This window comes from Haemaphysalis longicornis, unplaced genomic scaffold (assembly GCF_048455015.1).
Source record: "Haemaphysalis longicornis isolate Haplotype H1 unplaced genomic scaffold, Haemaphysalis longicornis Haplotype H1 scaffold_19, whole genome shotgun sequence".
Lineage (NCBI taxonomy): Eukaryota > Metazoa > Arthropoda > Arachnida > Ixodida > Ixodidae > Haemaphysalis > Haemaphysalis longicornis.
The window spans coordinates 2,987,657-3,008,956 of record NW_027526288.1 but is presented as its reverse complement, the minus strand read 5'-3'; the positions used below and the strand labels follow the sequence as shown (position 1 = coordinate 3,008,956).

The following is a 21,300-nucleotide window of genomic DNA, read 5'->3' as shown; positions in this document are numbered from 1 at the left end:
ATGCGCCGATCGGTAAGTGGTCGTCCGCCACAGGTGAGGTCTCAGAGCCCATGTTTTATATCGAATTTTTCATATATCGAACTATTTCGCGATCGATCCCTTTGGAGTTCGATATATCCGTGTTCAACTGTATATATATATATATATATATAGCGAATCAGAATAGGAAATGAGGGGCTCGTTGAAAATAACACAGAAATAAGGGTTGGCAGTCGAGAAAACCTCGGAAAGCAAAGGGGAGGATGTGGTAGATCATTGAAACAGATTAAGAATTTGGAAAGAAAGAAAGAAAGTGAAGAAAAAATGCCCGCCAGGTGGGATCCGAACCCACGACCTCCAGAATACCGGTCTGGTGCGATAACCACTACGCTACCGGCGGGGCGACTTTCCCCTTCACTTTCTGGGCTATTTATGTTAGGTATTTTTGTTTCCTGTGCTTGGGGGTGGTGGCCAGCGCCATTCGGACTACTCGGGGTGAAGGGGACCTTCTTTTTAACCCCCGGGTCGTGACTCGAGTGTCTACGACATGTCCAGAGTGGTCGACCAGCTTTGAACCCTCTTAAGCTCCCTATGGCACCAAGACTGCCAGAACAGAGGCCCTCGCTATGCATGTAGCGAATCAGAATAGGAAATGAGGGGCTCGTTGAAAATAACACAGAAATAAGGGTTGGCAGTCGAGAAAACCTCGGAAAGCAAAGGGGAGGATGTGGTAGATCATTGAAACAGATTAAGAATTTGGAAAGAAAGAAAGAAAGTGAAGAAAAAATGCCCGCCAGGTGGGATCCGAACCCACGACCTCCAGAATACCGGTCTGGTGCGATAACCACTACGCTACCGGCGGGGCGACTTTCCCCTTCACTTTCTGGGCTATTTATGTTAGGTATTTTTGTTTCCTGTGCTTGGGGGTGGTGGCCAGCGCCATTCGGACTACTCGGGGTGAAGGGGACCTTCTTTTTAACCCCCGGGTCGTGACTCGAGTGTCTACGACATGTCCAGAGTGGTCGACCAGCTTTGAACCCTCTTAAGCTCCCTATGGCACCAAGACTGCCAGAACAGAGGCCCTCGCTATGCATGTAGCGAATCAGAATAGGAAATGAGGGGCTCGTTGAAAATAACACAGAAATAAGGGTTGGCAGTCGAGAAAACCTCGGAAAGCAAAGGGGAGGATGTGGTAGATCATTGAAACAGATTAAGAATTTGGAAAGAAAGAAAGAAAGTGAAGAAAAAATGCCCGCCAGGTGGGATCCGAACCCACGACCTCCAGAATACCGGTCTGGTGCGATAACCACTACGCTACCGGCGGGGCGACTTTCCCCTTCACTTTCTGGGCTATTTATGTTAGGTATTTTTGTTTCCTGTGCTTGGGGGTGGTGGCCAGCGCCATTCGGACTACTCGGGGTGAAGGGGACCTTCTTTTTAACCCCCGGGTCGTGACTCGAGTGTCTACGACATGTCCAGAGTGGTCGACCAGCTTTGAACCCTCTTAAGCTCCCTATGGCACCAAGACTGCCAGAACAGAGGCCCTCGCTATGCATGTAGCGAATCAGAATAGGAAATGAGGGGCTCGTTGAAAATAACACAGAAATAAGGGTTGGCAGTCGAGAAAACCTCGGAAAGCAAAGGGGAGGATGTGGTAGATCATTGAAACAGATTAAGAATTTGGAAAGAAAGAAAGAAAGTGAAGAAAAAATGCCCGCCAGGTGGGATCCGAACCCACGACCTCCAGAATACCGGTCTGGTGCGATAACCACTACGCTACCGGCGGGGCGACTTTCCCCTTCACTTTCTGGGCTATTTATGTTAGGTATTTTTGTTTCCTGTGCTTGGGGGTGGTGGCCAGCGCCATTCGGACTACTCGGGGTGAAGGGGACCTTCTTTTTAACCCCCGGGTCGTGACTCGAGTGTCTACGACATGTCCAGAGTGGTCGACCAGCTTTGAACCCTCTTAAGCTCCCTATGGCACCAAGACTGCCAGAACAGAGGCCCTCGCTATGCATGTAGCGAATCAGAATAGGAAATGAGGGGCTCGTTGAAAATAACACAGAAATAAGGGTTGGCAGTCGAGAAAACCTCGGAAAGCAAAGGGGAGGATGTGGTAGATCATTGAAACAGATTAAGAATTTGGAAAGAAAGAAAGAAAGTGAAGAAAAAATGCCCGCCAGGTGGGATCCGAACCCACGACCTCCAGAATACCGGTCTGGTGCGATAACCACTACGCTACCGGCGGGGCGACTTTCCCCTTCACTTTCTGGGCTATTTATGTTAGGTATTTTTGTTTCCTGTGCTTGGGGGTGGTGGCCAGCGCCATTCGGACTACTCGGGGTGAAGGGGACCTTCTTTTTAACCCCCGGGTCGTGACTCGAGTGTCTACGACATGTCCAGAGTGGTCGACCAGCTTTGAACCCTCTTAAGCTCCCTATGGCACCAAGACTGCCAGAACAGAGGCCCTCGCTATGCATGTAGCGAATCAGAATAGGAAATGAGGGGCTCGTTGAAAATAACACAGAAATAAGGGTTGGCAGTCGAGAAAACCTCGGAAAGCAAAGGGGAGGATGTGGTAGATCATTGAAACAGATTAAGAATTTGGAAAGAAAGAAAGAAAGTGAAGAAAAAATGCCCGCCAGGTGGGATCCGAACCCACGACCTCCAGAATACCGGTCTGGTGCGATAACCACTACGCTACCGGCGGGGCGACTTTCCCCTTCACTTTCTGGGCTATTTATGTTAGGTATTTTTGTTTCCTGTGCTTGGGGGTGGTGGCCAGCGCCATTCGGACTACTCGGGGTGAAGGGGACCTTCTTTTTAACCCCCGGGTCGTGACTCGAGTGTCTACGACATGTCCAGAGTGGTCGACCAGCTACTTTCTGGTCGACCACTCTGCTACTGGTGGTCGACCACTGCTGGTGGTCGACCACTCTGGTCGACCACCAGCTACTTTCTGATCGACCACAGTGGTCGACCAGCTACTTTCTTTCTTTCTTTCCAAATTCTTAATCTGTTTCAATGATCTACCACATCCTCCCCTTTGCTTTCCGAGGTTTTCTCGACTGCCAACCCTTATTTCTGTGTTATATATATATATATATATATATATATATATATATATATATATATATATATATATATATATATATATCAGCATAATGCGGCTCAACAATGCCATTTGTCCTGGGGAGGGAGGCCTCGTTCCCACCACCACTTAAGAATGTTTAACTCTTTGTGATCTATTCATGTTTAACCTTTTGTGACCCTACCTATTTCCTGTTCAATTGCTAGCTTCTGTGAAATGCTCTTTTGTGCCCCCTATCTATTCTCTTGACCCGCGGGGGGCACACCTAGAGTCACTAAATAAGGTTAGAGTACCGTCACTGAGGCACGCAAGTGAGCAGCGGTGGCCATTTTGGTGCTTATCAATGTTGCCAGATTGTCTCTTCTACCTTCTCGCCGCTAACTTTGACCGGGTCGCTTGTAAACAACATGGCCGGGCTGGCGGGGCCGTGCAGCCGGCGGTGGTGCCTCGAAGTCAGAAGCTACTAGCTAATGGTCTCAAAATAATACTTCATACGCACAATTTTTTTCATTTAACACGCCGACGCTAGACAGGCGAAGAGGCGCGTCGTAGTGTAGGGCTCCAGATTAACCTTGAAAGCCTGGGGGATCTTTGACGTGCGCCGAAATCTAGAACGCACGGTCGCTTTCGCTTTTCGCCTGTGCAGAATCTTTCAAGTGCACTGCAAATAATTTATAGTAACAGAGTGCCAACACCGCGCAAGCATTTGTAGTAGCTCACAGTAACCCTTTTTCTGCCCGGTTTCTCCGAACTTTTGCGGCAGAAATGTCGCATACGGGCGCTGCGAATTAGCGAAAAACGGTTATTTCGGCAAAGGCAACCGCGCCTAAGATAAAATAACGCTCGGTGCAATGACGAGTGATCCACCTAAACGACCGTTTAACTTGGAGGCGAGCGATAACGATCCGCAAGCCCAAATATTAGCAACTTAGCCCGTGTACGTCACCATTCGATTTGCAGCGTCAGTTTGTGCGCATGTAGCTAATTTTCCGGTTGATTTCCGAAAAGCAAGTTTTCCGCTGATTCTGCCAGTCACCTGGGAAATCACTTTCAAGAAGCAGGCATTAAAATTATCAAGAACACAAAAGACGAGCTGAACCCGCCCCATGCTTTGGATTTTTTTTTTTTTCGGGCGAAACTGCGAATTGCATCAGCAGGTATGTATTCCGGGCACAATCCCTACTCTTGCTAGTCACTAAATAACCTTATGCAGTAACGCTGGCTTTTACCCAGCAATGCGCGCTGTTTGCGACAAGCGCAGGTTAAATTTCGGTTAGCCATATCAGAAACTCATAAACATAATTTAGTATAGCTTGGTAACGTTTTTCTAGTCTGCAACTTAGAGGACATACCTAAGATTCTTCTCTTATCCCCTCACAGCCTCCTCTTTCCTTCTGGAACAGGATGGCGATTCGCATGGTATCTTAACTAGCTGCAGTCTGTGTATGCATTTATTCTGAGGGCCTGTTAAACATGGTAAATGCATTCCTGGTTGTACTAGTGTCACTAGCTAGTACCACTATATAAAGTTTGTGACACCACTAGCGGCTAAATTTCGATGAATTGAATTCAAAGGACTTGAACATGTTTCATTTGTCAAGTTTCCTTTGCAAAGAAAATGCAACTCAGTCATCAAGTGCCAAAATGGATGCTTTCAGGAAATAAAACTCACCAGTAAACCCTACCTGATCACAAAACCCCCATATAAGTGCTGGTTTTTGTACGCACTGAATTCAGTGAACTTTAGTGAGCGGCTATCATTTAGCGGCTAAGAAAAATTCAGTAATGCAGCCACCTCTTTTTCTGATAATGGACGTTACTACCTAGGTGATGCAGAACGATGCTTGAACTCTCATTTGGCTCGAAAAGTTTTTAACACTTCAGCCCGTTCAGCACTAACGCCCAGGTCATTTTTAGCTCCAGTTAATGGAGTGCAGAAATGCCTCACATATTCTGGGAGTATTCTTTCACTGCTGAAAATCAAAATACTATCAGAAGGATATCAACGATGAGCATATGAAAGCAGAGCGGGCAAAAAAGAACAACTGAATGTAAAATAAATATTTATTGAAGACAACGGCCTCAAAAAAAGAACACAACCAATCGCAGTTCAAAAAAATCTGGAAAAATTCATTATGAACTCTAGCAAGCCTTTCCGAGGACAATGAGGCCGATTCCGAAGACGACTTATGCCAAACGGCATACTATCGCAATGAAAAGAAGAATGCCTCGAGATCACAAAAACTATCATAGCAGCAGAAAAAACCACACTTTCCCCTGAAAGAAAGCAAAGTGATTGCCATATAAACAGGAAAACTCTGCTGTTTTATTGCATAACTTAACACAAAACTGGTACAAAAAGTAGAATGCAAAGACCCCATGACTTGCACACACACACACACAACGCATTTATCCAACAAATATTCTGTACACAGTGACTATGCATTTGGTAGCATATCAGTACTTGGCCAAAGTAACACAAGGAAGAATTTTGTATGTGCATCTATGTGCAAAGCTGATTATGTCACACTTGAAAACTATTACCCCGAGGATGAAATCACATTACTTCACAGTGAAGTCACATTGCTACTGAACTATAAAAACAAACCTTTCCAAGAACGTAATTATTGTAACTTAAAAAATTTGACAAAAACAGAGTTTCTGGTGCTGAATTTGGAGAGCACTTGTTGTACTAATGAGTACACCTGCTTGTACGGGCTTGAACTGGTCCCTTCGGTTGCTCTTTATGGAGACATGAGCAAAAATCTCCATACACTCCCTGAGGAACGCCACTGCCTCATCATGAGCGTCCGGCTTAAACATGCTCATAGCGGTGCCGATGTACCGCGACGTCATCAGGGTGAACCACCGGTACACCCGCTCAACAAACCACGCTGTGGTTAGGGCCTCCTCCTCCATCCGCCCAAGACTCACTAGTACGCGTATAGCAGCGCCAACACTATGGTTGAGGACAGCAACCGCAGATGCCACGTTCATTTTGGCAAAATGGTCCTGGTCCAGGTAGGCCGGCTTGAGGTGGGGGGCCAACTTGAGGTCGCGTTCGGCATCAATATCCGCCAGCTTTCTGATGTGCTTGACTGACACCTGCGAGATGCACAGAACATATTTGAAAATGGTTTAGCTTAAACTGCACTAAAATCCCCCAGCTCAAACACTAACACACTATCCCTACGTTGATAATCATTCTAGCGATCGTTGCTGTGCTCATTCTTGCGTTCGATCACCTCTTTTGAAATCACCTTGGATGACAATCCGTAGCACAATTTTTCACCACACTATCACCCTCTCTTGCACGTTTACCTTGCTTTTCGCGCCGGCCTTGATTCTGGACGGCAGCGAAGGGCGGTCCCTGCCGCGGCATGTGTGGTGCTAGCCGTTTTGTGCCCCGTACAGGCATGCACGACCGGCAAGTGTGCGGAGCGCTTCCGCGCGCATAAAACGCTTCATGCTTTCAGCTTGCTTGATTTCTTCTTAAAATCTTATTCAGCTAAGCTGTCGTCACAGCCAACAACGTTGATCGGGAAAACAAAAGCCTAGAGCGCTGTGGTCCCACAAATTTCCTAATTCCCTTATAATAATGGATCAGGAACTTGGGGTACCTCCGTATTTGTTTGAGCCCGTCGCTTCGCGTACAAAGCACAGAGCACCCGACGACACGGCCTGCCCCGCGACTACTCGTGAAGGCAATGTAGTAGCCACGGGCGCTCGGGTAGGAAATCTCCATGGTATCTAGGAGCCGCTTTAGGGAATCACGCAGTAGCATTACGGTTAAAAATCGACGCAGAAGCAACTCTAGACAATGATGATTAATAAAGTGCAGGTTACACGCCTGCTTAATTTGGAACTTCGCCCAGAAAACTGGGACACAGCGAAGCGGCGGCACACGTCGCTGGCCATCTTCCGAATATGACGCTACTTCCGGTCGCTGCCGCTGTTTCTCGCTCTTCCGGCGATGCGGCAGGGAGCGGTGGGTCAACTTAAACGACGAATACCGCTGTCCCCAAGCTAAAAATGACGAAAAAAACTTTACAGGCATAAACTGACCAATGTAATAATTGTAAAAAGTAGAGCTTTGCCCGGTTTTAAAAGCATGATGGGGCTAATTAGTAATGATGGGGCTAATTAGTAATTAGCCGATGATGGGGCTAATTAGTAATGAATCAGTGGCACCTGTTTCATTTCAGGTTGGGACGATGCAGCATTGAAGCTTTTACCTCAGACCTCATCACATGCATGAACCTTTAACAGAGTGCTTGAAATTTCCACTAATTACGCTAGCTGGCATACTTTACGGACAAGACGAGCACGGCTAGGTGCCCAGCCTTAACCTGGACTAGTTTGGTTGTTTTGAGGTGAACACACGTACATGGAATGCCACGTGCAAGGTACACCTTCAACTGATGTCTAATGATCAAACGTGTACCGTGATAACATACTAAAGCTTGTTCGGCACCACAATTTGAATATTTCAAAAACAGCGCAGAGACGAAGGTGTATGGAGTGACAAACTAGGGCGCTATGATTTGTCAATTGTCTCTGGGCTATTTTTGAAGCAGTCAAAGCGTGTATTGTGCTCTTGTTCTGCTTATAATTTCTGCTTCGTCTACATAAAAAAATGAAACAATTAAAATCTTCGGTTGAATCTTTGTCGTTGCCATGCCTAATTTCATCCTGTACATACCTCGTGACTGCTTCCACCCATACTGCTTGCAAAATTGCTTAGCTTCATTGGGAGCTCAGGTGAAGGACGGTCATGCATTCAACGCCCGAGAACACTGTCACCAGAGCACATCACCGTCTCTTATACTCCTCAAGAAGCGCACAGCAGGCCTAGGTGGCATGTAAAACCACCGCCTCATCTCACACGCCAGAGCCACATAAAATATCGTCGCAGCCTTGGGTGGAGACGTTTTCCTAACTCAAGCCGCAGCGGTTTGAAGCAACGCAAGACATAAGAAACTCCCCGCACAGGGATGATGCTGAGATAGCATGAAGCAAGCCGCGTTATCCATGGCGCTGTACGTGCCTGCCCAACCGTACAAATGGAGTTGGCGCCATTTGTGTGTGTGGTGAACTTGAAACTGGCCCACACATACCTACATCTTATGAAGCTATGTTCACTTCCACACACACATATGCTTACCTGTCTCAATTGGCTGAGCTTCGCCATCCAATGGAGGAGGTCATACTCCATGTGCTTCACCTGGGAATGGGCGAACGGCAACAGAGGCAGCAGGTGCATCGGCGGCATCCAGTGTGTCTGAGATGCCAAAAAAATAAAAACCATACATGTCATCGAGATAATGCATGGTACAATGCTCAGCAGTGCATCAGCTAAGTGACATACCGTGGGCTTGTTCACTGCCTGGCCTCCTCGGAACCTTCCCCTTAGCCCGTTTCTGCTGGTTGTTGGAGGCTTCGATCGTTGGCACAGCATTCCACTTGAGGAGCTTTCGGCCATCAGCCCTGCCCGTTTCAAATTGGCTGTCTTCAAAGTGGTCCTAACAAACAATTCAATACAATAAGCAAACAAGAAAAGTTTTATCAAATGCAGAACATTGTGTGAATGCTTTCTCGCTTGAACGTCTCTCTGTCAACTTCACATGAAATTGAAACTGCTAAATTGCGCCCCACAATGCGTCTAACGGCCTTATTCGGCAGCATCATGTCGAAATTCCGAGTTTACAAGCCACACAACAGATCGCAAGCAGTATACCCGCAATTAGTGATCAAGGCATTTTAGAACATGCCAGAATGCTAACGCTCATTGGCATTATAAATGTAGGCTGCGAAAATATCTTGAAAATTTTAGTGTACGCATAACTTAGTGCACACAGAATGCTTTTGTTTTGTTCTTATTTTTTCTGAGAGTTTCGTGTTATACTACAGAATGCACAACCTCGTAGAATTTATCTAAAGTGAACAGGCCAAGCTTTATACCAGAATTGGCAGCAGAATGGGGTGAAGGCGTTTGTGACATTAATAACACATCTGTGGGGCCTACTTGGTGCCGCATAAATGAGTGGGAGAGCGCCTAAACATTAAAAAACGAATGAGGACGAAAGAACATGGCGAAACAACGCGCGATTTGTAAAGTTTAAGCGCTTTCACTCGTGACAGTTCGCGGTGTACATCAAACCAAAACTTCCAAAATCTTCTGGAAAGTTCCGCACTAATTCCCGTGACCCCTCCGTGAACGTTAAACTGCCGAATTAAAATTTATCCAACCATTTCGGATTCTCGTAATGGCAGTCGCCCAACGGGATGGAACGTCCCACGACATGCAAACGTCCGGGGCGGGGACGAAATAACTTAAACGGATGGCGGTATTTATTTTGGCAGGCGCCTCGTAGGCGTTGTGAACCCCCCCGTACCCTGAGACATATATGTTAATTCCCTGCGAGGCCACATGCGCGCATTTCACCTTCAATTTCCACGTATGTGAATTCTATGCCTCTATGAACTCTAAGACAGGCGTCGTCATATGCGTGCCGGATTGTGAAATTGCCGTACTCGCTCGCTGGCGCGCGGCCCAAACTCTCTCACCGTTTCCTTCCCTTGCATACTATTTTCTCCCCCCTGCACTTTGTAAATTCTCATCTGTTTAACTACGCCTCCTGCGTCCACATCTCTTGCCTACTTTTATTCCAGCACAACTCCGCCAGCACCCGGCCGACGCGTACGTTGTCGGGCCGCGTTGGCGAGCGAACGAGTACAGCAATTTCACGACGCATATCGCGGCCCGAAGACCGCGGTCGGACGTTCGCGGCGGCGGCGGCCGGTCTCGCGAGCTCATTAGCTGCGAAGCGCTCGGCACGGAATTCTCACAACGCCTACGAGGCGCCAGCTTTTATTAACTATCGCGAATTCACTTCAAACAATCTCACCTCACAAATCCTGGAGTACGGGGTGGGCACGAATTCATCGCGGCTGACGAGTTGCAGCCACACGCGTAGCCGCTCCCCGTCCTTTTTCCCCAGCGGGCACCGCATGAAGCGTTTTCCATCTTCCTGGGAGTTGTAACAGCTGAGTATGCAGCAAAACGGCATCTCCGGACACACTTCTGCAGCTAAAATGCTGCGAAGCGTGCCAAGCGCGGGATGGTTTGGTCGGTTTAGTTCACGTTCGGAACGTCGGTCGCGCGCAGCCACAGGGCGAACAGCTAGGACTACCACAGTTGACCGACTGAAAACGCACAAGCAACAAAATGGCAGCGCCCATGAACCGTCGCAGTGTAAACAAATGTCACGTGTCGCGAACTGACCAATCATCTTGGCGGCGGCACGGAACAATGGGAGAAAAGAGTGCCGATACTCTAAAACCGTATATAGTGACACTAGGCACACCCATCTTCGTTTCCCCGAACCAGTCTCAGCAGTCACTGAATACCTCAGTGTATACTCTTCCCTTTCTTTTCAAACCGCGGTTGTCCAGTTTCCCCCATTGTCTGAACTTGCAGCCCGCGCGGCATACGTTGACCCGTCATGGTGCAACCTTGAACGCTGCATTGTTAGCACGACCCCTTTTTCTCTCTCTCGCTCCCCCCCCCCTTTTTTATTTTTCTTGTTTGTTTGTTGATATTGTAACATAGGCGTAGCCTGACTGTATGCACACTCCCCATTTCCGAAACATTTTCCGCTCTTTCTCACAGTTTTATGCAAACCTATATAAGAAATGTGTTCAAAATGTTTGCGACATCAAAATCATGTAACTTTACTCTGATGAAGGCAAGTCCCGTTGCCGCTACGTAAGTAAACATTGTTTGTTATTGTTCTTGCTGTGTATCCGACTCTTTACTTATACTATTTCTGTGCGCTTTGTGAGTTTATCTTTCTCTCTCTCTCTCTCTCTCTCTATATATATATATATATATATATATATATATACATATATATATATATATATATATATATATATATATATATATATATATATATATATATATATCGCGAATCAGAATAGGAAATGAGGGGCTCGTTGAAATAAGACAGAGATGATGCGACAGAAATAAAGGACACGAGGCAACACGTTGCCTCGCGCGCAGTTTCATGTTTGGGCGAAAAGTCTACCCGGTTGCACAGGCATGAAAGCTATCAGCCTTAATACTGTGGGCAGTACCTTAGGCTGTCCAATTGCACAAACGTGATCCAGTGTTCTGCTAGATGTCCCAGTTTTCCGCAATAGCTTTATAACTTTGCTGAAGGGCCCACCTTTTAGCGAAATTTCCGGGTATGAGACATTTGCAAGCTGAATATCTGCAAACACTTTTCCAAACAAGAACAACTCACTGCAACACCCAAACTCACCGCCACGCTCAACCCTCACAGTGACCACGAATGTGCCCACAAGTTTCTTAAAGCTCGCCAAACATGGCGACGGAATCCCGCTGCTGACGCAGATCGGCGTCCATTGCCAGTCGCTCTTCTTAAACCTTCGTGTCTTAAAGCAGGCAATGGGTGAATGCTTTTCATCTTCACGGGGAGGGTTTTTGGTACAACATTATGGTTAAGGTCACAATAAAGCTTGTTTAGCAACGACGTTTAATATGCTCAAACTCCACCCTTTTTTTTCGTACGTGTCCTTTACGAAAGGCTGACAGGCGCTGACGCATTTGAAACAGATGTGCTGCGCTGACAAGGCCTTCCACACGGCTACAACTGCCTCGCAATACCGTATTGAAGCATACAGAGCCTGCTATGGCAAAAGTGAGTTGAAGTAGGCCGCAAAAACAAAGCCAGAAAATAATAAAAAGGTGAATTTTAGGTAATTTACTGGGAAATAAAGTTTGGTCATGTAGTCGGCAATTTCTTTAGAAATTGGCGGGACCGGGAAATTCACGCTCCTGATAATGTATCACTTCGAACAACTCGAGAAAATAAAATTTTAGCACACCCACAGTGCAGATGACGCAGCTAGCTATACTTCGCCAGCTGCTGCCTCTTTGGCTTTAAGAACATGTACCTGGCGCTCTCGTCGCTACTACAGAATATCGTGCTGAGGATGGCATGCATTGTGTCCCCGCAGCCAGGCAAACTCACTTTATATATTCGAGAATTTTTTTACGAACATTTGATATTAGACTTGTCAGAGCTCTGGGCTTTGATGGTCTACGTAATGCCCCCAGCTACGTGTGATGCGCAATCATTTGCCCTTGTGGAGTCACGTCGTCGTCGTACACGCCTTACAAGGGCGTTTATCGCATTTACTATGGGACTATTTTTAGGCAGCGATTGGTGTCTGTTGGCTTTAATCAGAATTAACCATACAAGATTTCAGTTTATGCACACTTTCGTAGCACGGATAAAGGAATTCAATTTAGATTTCTGCAAGATGAATTAACTTGGCCGAAAAATATTTGCATAAGCAAATAATGAGCATTGATCCGCGGAATGAAATCTGTATGCAAAAAAAAGAACCGGGGGAAACGCATTAAAAACAAAATACGAGTGTCGGGCGTCTGCGTTAGCTTCCGAGTCCAGTTCGGTACAAAGAGACTACAAACGACGCCCTTAAAACCTGTTTTTGTTTGGCATCAACTTCTGTTCCGTTTCTGCCAGTAACAAGAAAACGCGAGTAAACGTTAGTCAGTATTGAGTGAGCATGAGCGCGAAACATGTCCGGAAACAGTCCTAAGAAGCCGGAGATCTACTCACGCTTGCGCCTGCCTTGCATAGCAACATCTGCTCGTTTTTCGCCTCAGGTTCGAATGCTATCTCTCGAACGCATTTTCCTTTATTTTCGTGGAACTCTGGGGCGGAGCAACATTTACAGATGACGCAGCTAGCTATACTTCGCCAGCTGCTGCCTCTTTGGCTTTAAGAACATGTACTTGGCTCTCTCGTCGCGACTACAGAATATCGTGCTGAGGATGGCATGCATTGTGTCCCCGCAGCCCGGCAAACTCACTTTATATATTCGAGAATTTTTTTACGAACATTTGATATTAGACTTGTCAGAGCTGTGGGCTTTTTTAAATTACTCTGCACGCTTCTACCTGCGGGGTATAAACGACAGGTTTGCTTTTAATGGGTCCTTATCCCCTAAACTACAACCTGTCCGTCTCGGGCTCTACAACGCCGAAAAATTGTTTAAAACTACTGTTGCACAAAACACCATAAATACGAAATCTACAGAACAAGAAAATAAAAGATTCAGCATCTAAAGGTCCAACGAGACGAAAGTTTAAACGAAACGGAAGGTCCAACAGTGGATATTCCGTCTCGTTGGATCTTTCGTCTCATTGGACATTAAGGCTAGACTGGACATTCAGAGTCGGTGGGTTTTACGTCTTGTTGGACATTCCGGCTCGAGTGGACCTCCCGTCTCTGTCGATCTTTCGTCTCGTTGGACATTTAGGCTCTTACTATATCCAGTGCACTTAAATGAATGTCCGGAGCACTCTAAAGTTACCTTGAATGCCCTCTACTCCAATATAGTTGTGGGACCTCCTGCATTTTCACATGCAATAACGATGCCGTGATTGACGGCGTAAAATTTCAGTTTGCCTGCAACGCTATTGACGAAAGCCAGCTTGGTCGCGAGTACGTTGCTGAGAGTGCCTAAATTTTTTCATTTTTTCAGTTTTTTCATTTCGACCTGTTTTATAATTCGAGCAAATGTAAGGGCTCTTTTGTGTTTTTCTTTTTGTGTGTGCACTAATATCAGCGAAAAAATGTTGTTCCCAAGCTTCATGCGAATGGCAGGCACGTGAGCGCTAAGCAAACAGTCACGTGCTCTTCCATCCAAAAAAGGAGGGTACTACGACAGTCGTCTGACACTCCCCGCGTACGCGCGTGAATTTCCGTCAACTGCTTGCAGCCCGTACGAAGCGGTCGATGCGGGTGAGGGTTGTATATTCTCAGTTCGGTCTCATCAAGGCGCCAGTTTGATGTGTCATTTGTCATCCAGGATTTCACATATTAATCAGATAGTGAGATGAAACATCTAACTTGAACATGTTCTCTTCTGATATATTGTTTAAATTTCCCGCCCACTCATAAAAACGACATTATTGTGCTTTACGCTGTCACAAGAGCAAGCCTAAACACAAACTTCAAGCCTTGGAATAGTGATAGTATTCACTTTTCATGTCTTGAAACTCTTCAAAAACTGTCTTCTTTTCATCGATTCCCTTTTCTCATCTGTCGGCAACACTAGAAATTTGGCGATGCTTTCAGCTGCATAGACTCAGCACCAGGGCATACCGGGTGTTACACTGATAAATGGAACACTTCAAAAAAATTTTCTGAGTGTATCGCTGCTCTGTTCGCGCTCAAACTTCATATGGAGGTCGCATTTTGCGGACTATTTTGTTTGGCACTTGGAAAAACGACAGTAGATACCTATTTATTCTGCCAATACATAAAAACGATTTTCGACTATGGCAAAATGGCGGCCATTATGGACGAGCAAGCTGGTCTTGGATCCGTGGTGCCACCTGGGAGATGCAAAACGAAACGAGCGATGATGATTCACGGTAGGAAAGAGCCGAATGAGGTAGCAGACTAGTCAGAAAACCTCTTTTGTCGATAGCTTGGGATGGCCACAAATAATTACTAGCAGCTAGTGCAAATCATAATACTGTATTCCTGCGGTTCATTGCTGTCGATGCCAGTCATCTGGTTTCAGATCAGCTGTCGTCTGCTGTGCCAGGTTACCCCACTTTCCGATATAAGGCTTACGATTCTTTGTTCACGTTTGCTGCTTTATTCTCGTTTTACTTCTATTATTATTCTGTGCGTGCGTGTCTGTGCTTGTGACATGGCGTCATGAGATCATTCACAGTATATGAAAAGGCATATTCTGTTCACCTGCAGTGAATGATATCATGGCGTCATGTCACAAGCACAAATTTATGTTCGCCGTTCGGCTGGCTTGAGAGACAGGTAAAGTGTGCCGTACATAACGTGCCTTATAAGAAAGGCTTAAGTCGGATGACGTCTGGTTCATTCACTCCTGCCCGTTTGTGTTTGATGCGGTGAATGAATTTGGTTAGCTGAGTCATGGTGCGTTGAAGTTGTAGTACTGCAAGGGAGCCTAATCCGTCCTGTGGGATGGTGAGTCCAGGTCAGCAGCAAAGGCCAACTGAACTCAAAATTTCAACCTCCTGAAACCGTTATTTCCGCATAGTCAGCCTAAAAATACTGCATGCATGCTTAGGCAATAAAAGACTAAAAGTTAGTTTTCTGGCGGACTACTTGACTGCCCCAATCATTACACCCTTTAGGGACTAAATGTGGGCGGACGAACGGTTAGTCCACCACCCGGTTCGTCAGTTCCTATACTCCACAGGATGGACAACTATACATGAAACGATTGAGCGAACAAGTGAGAGCGCCAGCCGCCGATATTTTTCTTTAAATTGTTCTCATAGCGGTTCAGATGATTTTGTGTGCACATTAATTCTAATCAACCATTAAGGAGTGCTCCAGCTAACCCGAGCAGATAGCCCATACGTTGCTAAAAGAATGAATTGAGCAAAAGTTCTTTTCTAGCTTAAGAGTAACTGGCGAAATTTTGTGATTTCCGGGCCAGTCTTCACACGTCATTAATGATACGATGGTACTCTGTGCCACGAACAAACAGATTAGTCTTATTTAATTCCAAACTCGAAATCCTACTTGTTTGTTTTGTGGTGGAACTATTTTGAGGAGGTTGACGAAAGCCGTCCGGTACGGCACGTTCATGTGCAACTCTATATTGATGCAAAGGTGAGGCCTGCACACGTGTACCTGCGCTGTCACAACGCTCATTTTAACGTAGTGTAATGTTTGGCACAACATACTTGAACCTATCGCTATCGGTTTAATCTTCACAAAAATGCTTGTCTCATCCGCAACGAACATGCGGATCTGTATTTTGTAGCGCTTCGCGCCGTGCTAACGAGCTAGCTGACTTTGATGACGTGATAACGTGAGCGATGCAGTGTCAGCGTGTCAGTTTGTGCACGAATCAAGTATGCTCAGGTAGCGCAGGACATCGTCGAACGCAATTCGTCCTAGCATGTAGCTTGTTTTGCAACTATTCTCGCGGGGCAGTGCAAGAAACCTTACTACCCCGCGGAAACGATCCGTGAACGCTGCGTGCAGGGAGCGCAGCTCCACTTTTGTGGGTGGCCTGGTGAATGGGAGAGCGCAGCAGCTGGCCGTCCACGGACAGCATAGGTACTCAAGCTATCGCTCAAACCAGCCACTCACTAGCTGGCTTCCTCTGCAAGGAGGCTGAAGCTCCAACTGTCAAGTTTGGGAGAAGTCAAGCCGATAAGATCGCCGTTTGTGCCAAGCTTGACACTTGTGTTAAATAGTGCTTTCAAGTTTGGTGTGCTCAAGGTAAACAAGTGAATCTGTGTTATTCGAATTTGTTGCTTCGAATAATACTATTGTGCTTTCATGATAGGCAAGACTTCAAATGAACTGCGAATTATAAATAATCTGTGAAACAACGTGAAACAACGTGCACGTGAAACAACGTTTCATCTATCTTGAAATTTTCTAAATAGGGTTCATGGAACTGTCAGCTAGCAAGTTTAACGAAACGTTGCTATCTACTCAAATATAGGAAAGAGGTAACAAAGGATACATAAGATAGCCCTCCCTCTTCGTTCACAATTACCGCATGAATTTTATTTCCCTGACCTTTGCCCCAGTGCCTTCTGTCTTTGTACACCCAGTTAGTCAACAAAACTTCATCCTGCATCTGTTCTGATTATGTATTTTGGTAGGCTAGTTCCTTGCTTACTCTTGTGTTTGGCTTGGAAGTCAACATCACCAACCACAATACTTTTATGCCCACTCAGTAAGAGCTTCTCTCGAAGACTTACAGTGGATTCACGAATTCTGATTGGCTGCGACATAAATGTACCCATCCGGAGCACCCTGTGTAATTCAACTCGACATTAATACTTGTGTTTACAGCTGGTAAGAAGTGCTTAGTTGTTCGCTCTCTGAGTGTTTGAGGGGGGGGGCAGTAAAGTTCCTAATTGCGAGGAAATATTTCATGTTCTATTGCTTTTTAACTCGTAAGGGCCATAATACAGTGTCCCATATTTTGTTCGCAACGATCTATATCCTCTCAGAGCCCAACAGCTAGAAAGCACATTCTTGAGTGGTGTATAGTAGAGTCCCTGTATATAGCTCCCTCAGGGAGCTAAGAGTTGCGCGACCGCCCGCCATCTTGTTATCCGGATTACTGCGGGAAAGCCGCCCGTCGCGAGTGTAGGAGCCTCGCCGCCACGCTTCCGACGGCGGCTGACGCGCGGCGGGGGCGCTTCGGTCGGCGGCGCCTTCCGGCGGCTACGCTGGATTCCTGCGATGTCGCTCACGCTGGTGCTGCTGCTGTTCCTGGGCGGGGCGCGGGGCCGCCCGCGTCGGCGGCTGCGCCGCAGCCGTAGTGGGGGCTTCTCTGCGCAGCATGGATAACCGGAGCGACGTCATCACGGCGGCGCGTGGAAAAGGGTTGCGCAACTCTCCCTGCGGGAGCTATATACAGGAACTCTAGTGTATAGAGATACCTTGTGGTATGTGAACATTACCTTAAAAAGGGGGGCATTGAAACTTTTTTTAAGCTCACAAGCATAAAAAACAGTTTATAGAGCACATCTATGAGGGAATGGCTCTTGTACAGCTTGTACTACCCTCTCCAGAGACTACTTAGTACCTTGAGCAGGAACTGGCGCCAAGGACACGTATGTGGACGTGAATGTCTTTGTTGGTGTTTGTTAATATTGCATTAAAGCTGAAAGCTGTATGTATCATATATGGCTTCAACAATAAAATGACTAATGAGCGTACGTCTGCTTTGGTGTCAATGGGCAGCATGTGAGCATTGATCATTGCTTCGCTGTTGACATTTTTGTTACACAAAAACAGGCACTGTAGCAAGTATTCATGAACAAACACGGGAAAGAAACTCGACAAGAAAGATGTGAACCCATGGACACTGTGTTTTCGTCACAGCACCTTTCCTTGTAGTGTTATTGTCGCTGTATTTCTCCCCAAATTTTAACCAACTCTCCCAGCTTCACACCTTCAGCCAGAAAGCACACGTGGTGTTTGTGAATGAAAAGTGATTCTACCAAACTTCCGTGGCTGTGCAAAAAGTGAGTGAGCAGTAGCTCTACTTTCTCTGCACAGTTTGTGGTATGAAGTTCCTTCTACAAACAAAACACCAAGGTTTTTTGGCACAAAAAACGGAAAAAAATGTCAATTAAGCAAGTGATGCCTTGTAGCACTACACTACAGTACTGTGGTAAAGCCAAACCTCCAAGTTATCATTTTGCTTGAGTGCAAAGCTCTGCAGGGAAGCCAAGAAAAAGATTCATTTTTTGCTGACATTATAGCTCTGCTGGAAAGCCAAAGCGTGTGGCTTCTGTCACTGCTGATTTGCTGTAAGACAGGCATGTGAATGTATTGCAGTAAGGCATTTGTTGTGTAGATGTCCTTCACACCAAGATAAATGAACCAGGCTGGCTGGGTAACAAAAACCTCGAGTGAGGTTACAACAAAATGTTTGATGTGAAATGTTAGGATACTGTTTGTTATAAATAGCAATTAACGTTTTAATATGGTTTTGACAGAAGTTAAGTCACCTGTTGGAAATCATTGGCTAAAAAAAGCACTGTTTCATACAGCTGCAATCGTGTGAAATAGCAACAGAATGGTTCGGGCCATAAATTCGACAGGCATGCTCCAGCTGGGAATGTGTTTGTAGAGCACAAAAATAATAATGGCATGGGGAAAGAGGGTGAGGTTAGTTGAGTTACCACCAAAGTACTGGTAGACAGTTAGAATGCTTACAAAAATTTAGAAATAGTTTGCATACCCTGGAACAATACGTGGAACTTCACTTGCCCTGGGTTTAAGTTTATTAGTGCTGAGCTTACTATACCCGACATAACACCAGAGAGTTTTAGAATAACGTACGCAACCGTGCGCAAACAGTTAGCGAACGCTATTTTTTGCGTCGTTCGCACTGCGCATGCGCCGTACGTTAAGCCACTTCTGCGATTAGTGGATGGAAGAATAGCGGACGCTATTTCGGCGAAATAGCGTGCGTACGTGAGGCGGCTTGCGTTTCCGACATGGCGGCGAGTAGCGTGACCATGGAGGAAAGAAAAGCGCGACAACCATCCACGGTTCCGCTCTACTGTGGACAGTAATTTGCTTCGGATGGACCAAGTTCTCTGTTCCTGTGTTTTTAAATACGTCGAGTGGTTAGCACGTCGCCCTCGCGCAGCTCTGTATCGTCGTAACATCGCTGATTGTACGAATGAAGCTTGCAGCCAAGCCAGCGACCGAAGCTCTGTGTGTGTGTGTGTTGTAAACGCGTTCGCTTCGCGATGAAATGCGACGTTGTGCTTCTGCGGGTGGATAGTGCTTCCCATGCTCTGGATTATCTTTCTCGAGCGACGTACGACTCCACCTCGCATCGGGTATGTGCAGTGTGCCTGGCCAAAAGCCTTCACGGCTTGCGCGCTAGAGTTAAGTGACTTGCTGTTCGTCCCCGCAAACCGCGCGCGAGGTAAGTGCCGAATTTACGACGGGCAGGAGGAGGCAACCGATCGCCTGTCAATCGCGGTTCATACTTGCAACGCATGTTGTGACATTGTGTTCGTTCGAAACGCATCTGTGGATTGTTTTGAAGTTGAATAAAACGTATGCGTCAAACTCGGGCATTCGGTTCAGGGCGTTCTCTGCGATTGCACGAAAGGAGTGCCACGGGGCTTCAATGCTTTCTTTATGGAACGTACTCAGGTAAGAGAATATTCATGTCGTGTTATGGCTGTGTTGCATTCAATACTAACGAGAAAGCGTGTGTTTAAAATTGTTTGGATAGTCGTAAAATGTCTAAGCACTCTGGCACTCCGCTACCAGATCAGCCGGCGATTCATTTCGCAAAACATTCGACAGATGGCGCGGTAAGCATTAATGTGCCATCTGATGAGACGCATTACTAAAACTTCTCTCGCGGTGTTTGCGTAGCGTGACGCAAAAATTTAGCGTTTACCGTACACAAAGGCAAAAAAAACGCTGTACTAAAACTTCCCACCATTGAAAAATGTTACGCCTGCATGGACACAGCAACGTTTAAGGTATAACACAGTTTTATTTGAACAGAGATAAATAAAAGAATATTGCATAAGCAGTCCATTTATGCGCAAATTAGAAAAAGCAGGGCTTTTAAAGTGAAGCTTGGGAGCATGCTAAATAAAAGGGACGAATGCGAATTGCTGTTGTTACTAATCAAGTTTCAACCCCCTTGCCGGAGACAACCCCCTTCAATGGAGGGAGTGTTTGTAATCACAAGATTTTTTAGAGAAAAGTTTGTGAATGCACTGTACACGTAAGCCAGAGGGTATTTTGACACCCTAGCCAAGGACAGTGAGTCGTCAGCGCTCTTTTCTGCTGTTTTGATGATCAAGGGCTGTTTGTTGAGGAACCACCCTCTCTTCTCGCTTTGGCCACCATATTTATATGGCGCTGCACTCATGTGCTTGCTGAGGGAGCTAGCAAACGTGAGAACCACCTATAGGCAGGGTTACCTCAGGCTCGCACAATTGCTGGAGAGCTAAACAATGATTTCAATATCCCCAACTGTGATCTTTCACGTAAAAAACAAAAACGCGTATAGATAGGCCTTTGAGAACTGTCCGAAATCACAAAAATGAGTATTTTGTGCCCAAACTGCCCGGCTAGACCTAACTAGGGAATTATTTGGAATGCCTCGCATACAAATCAATCATTGAAAACCTACGCTCTTAATACTTACTAGAGACTCACTGCATTGGCTTATTGAATGGAATTGTGTGGGTGGGCTCCTAGTTTCCACCTATGAAGCCTGTTGGTTGTGTTAGGAGTGTCCACTCCTGCTGTCAAACTTTTTTTGAGACTTGCACTGCCCTGGAGCGCACCACCGTGGATGATTTGGAATGTATGTTGGTCATGATAAATCCTAGTAAATTGTAACAAGCCCCTGAAGCTGGCTGGCAAGTGGGCATTTTAGCGACTACTGTTTAGGGGCACACTAGGCAGGCTGTTAAAAAAGCCGCGAAGAAAAATACAAGGTTCGTTCATTTGAAAAAATGTGATTGTTTCCTCTTCCATAGGAACCGGTAAAACACGAAAGTGAAATGTGCATTCACAGGACCAGCTGAATGTTTATTGGGCGTCGATATGAACTTGCACGTTGCTATTTTTATTTCGTCAGAATGG

General features: G+C 46.1%; 2 protein-coding genes across 4 annotated transcripts in view; both read right to left on the bottom strand.

The window, feature by feature from the left end:
* LOC144166778 (uncharacterized) overlaps nucleotides 1-12,842 on the bottom strand; it is a 104,784-nt gene extending 91,942 nt beyond the window's left edge. For all 3 annotated transcript variants that reach the window (XM_077696263.1, XM_077696265.1, XM_077696264.1), the window contains exon 1: nucleotides 12,745-12,842. The gene's annotated coding sequence lies outside the window, so the exon portion shown is untranslated. The remainder of the gene's footprint in view (nucleotides 1-12,744) is intronic.
* On the bottom strand, nucleotides 5,117-10,119 carry LOC144166777 (uncharacterized). Its single transcript, XM_077696262.1, has 4 exons — nucleotides 9,979-10,119; nucleotides 8,439-8,592; nucleotides 8,235-8,351; nucleotides 5,117-6,175 (listed from the first exon to the last, which is right to left on the bottom strand). The coding sequence occupies exons 1-4, from the start codon at nucleotides 10,095-10,097 to the stop codon at nucleotides 5,705-5,707; spliced, it is 861 nt and encodes a 286-aa protein (XP_077552388.1). The 5' UTR covers nucleotides 10,098-10,119; the 3' UTR covers nucleotides 5,117-5,704.
* Nucleotides 12,843-21,300: the final 8,458 nt, after the last annotated feature.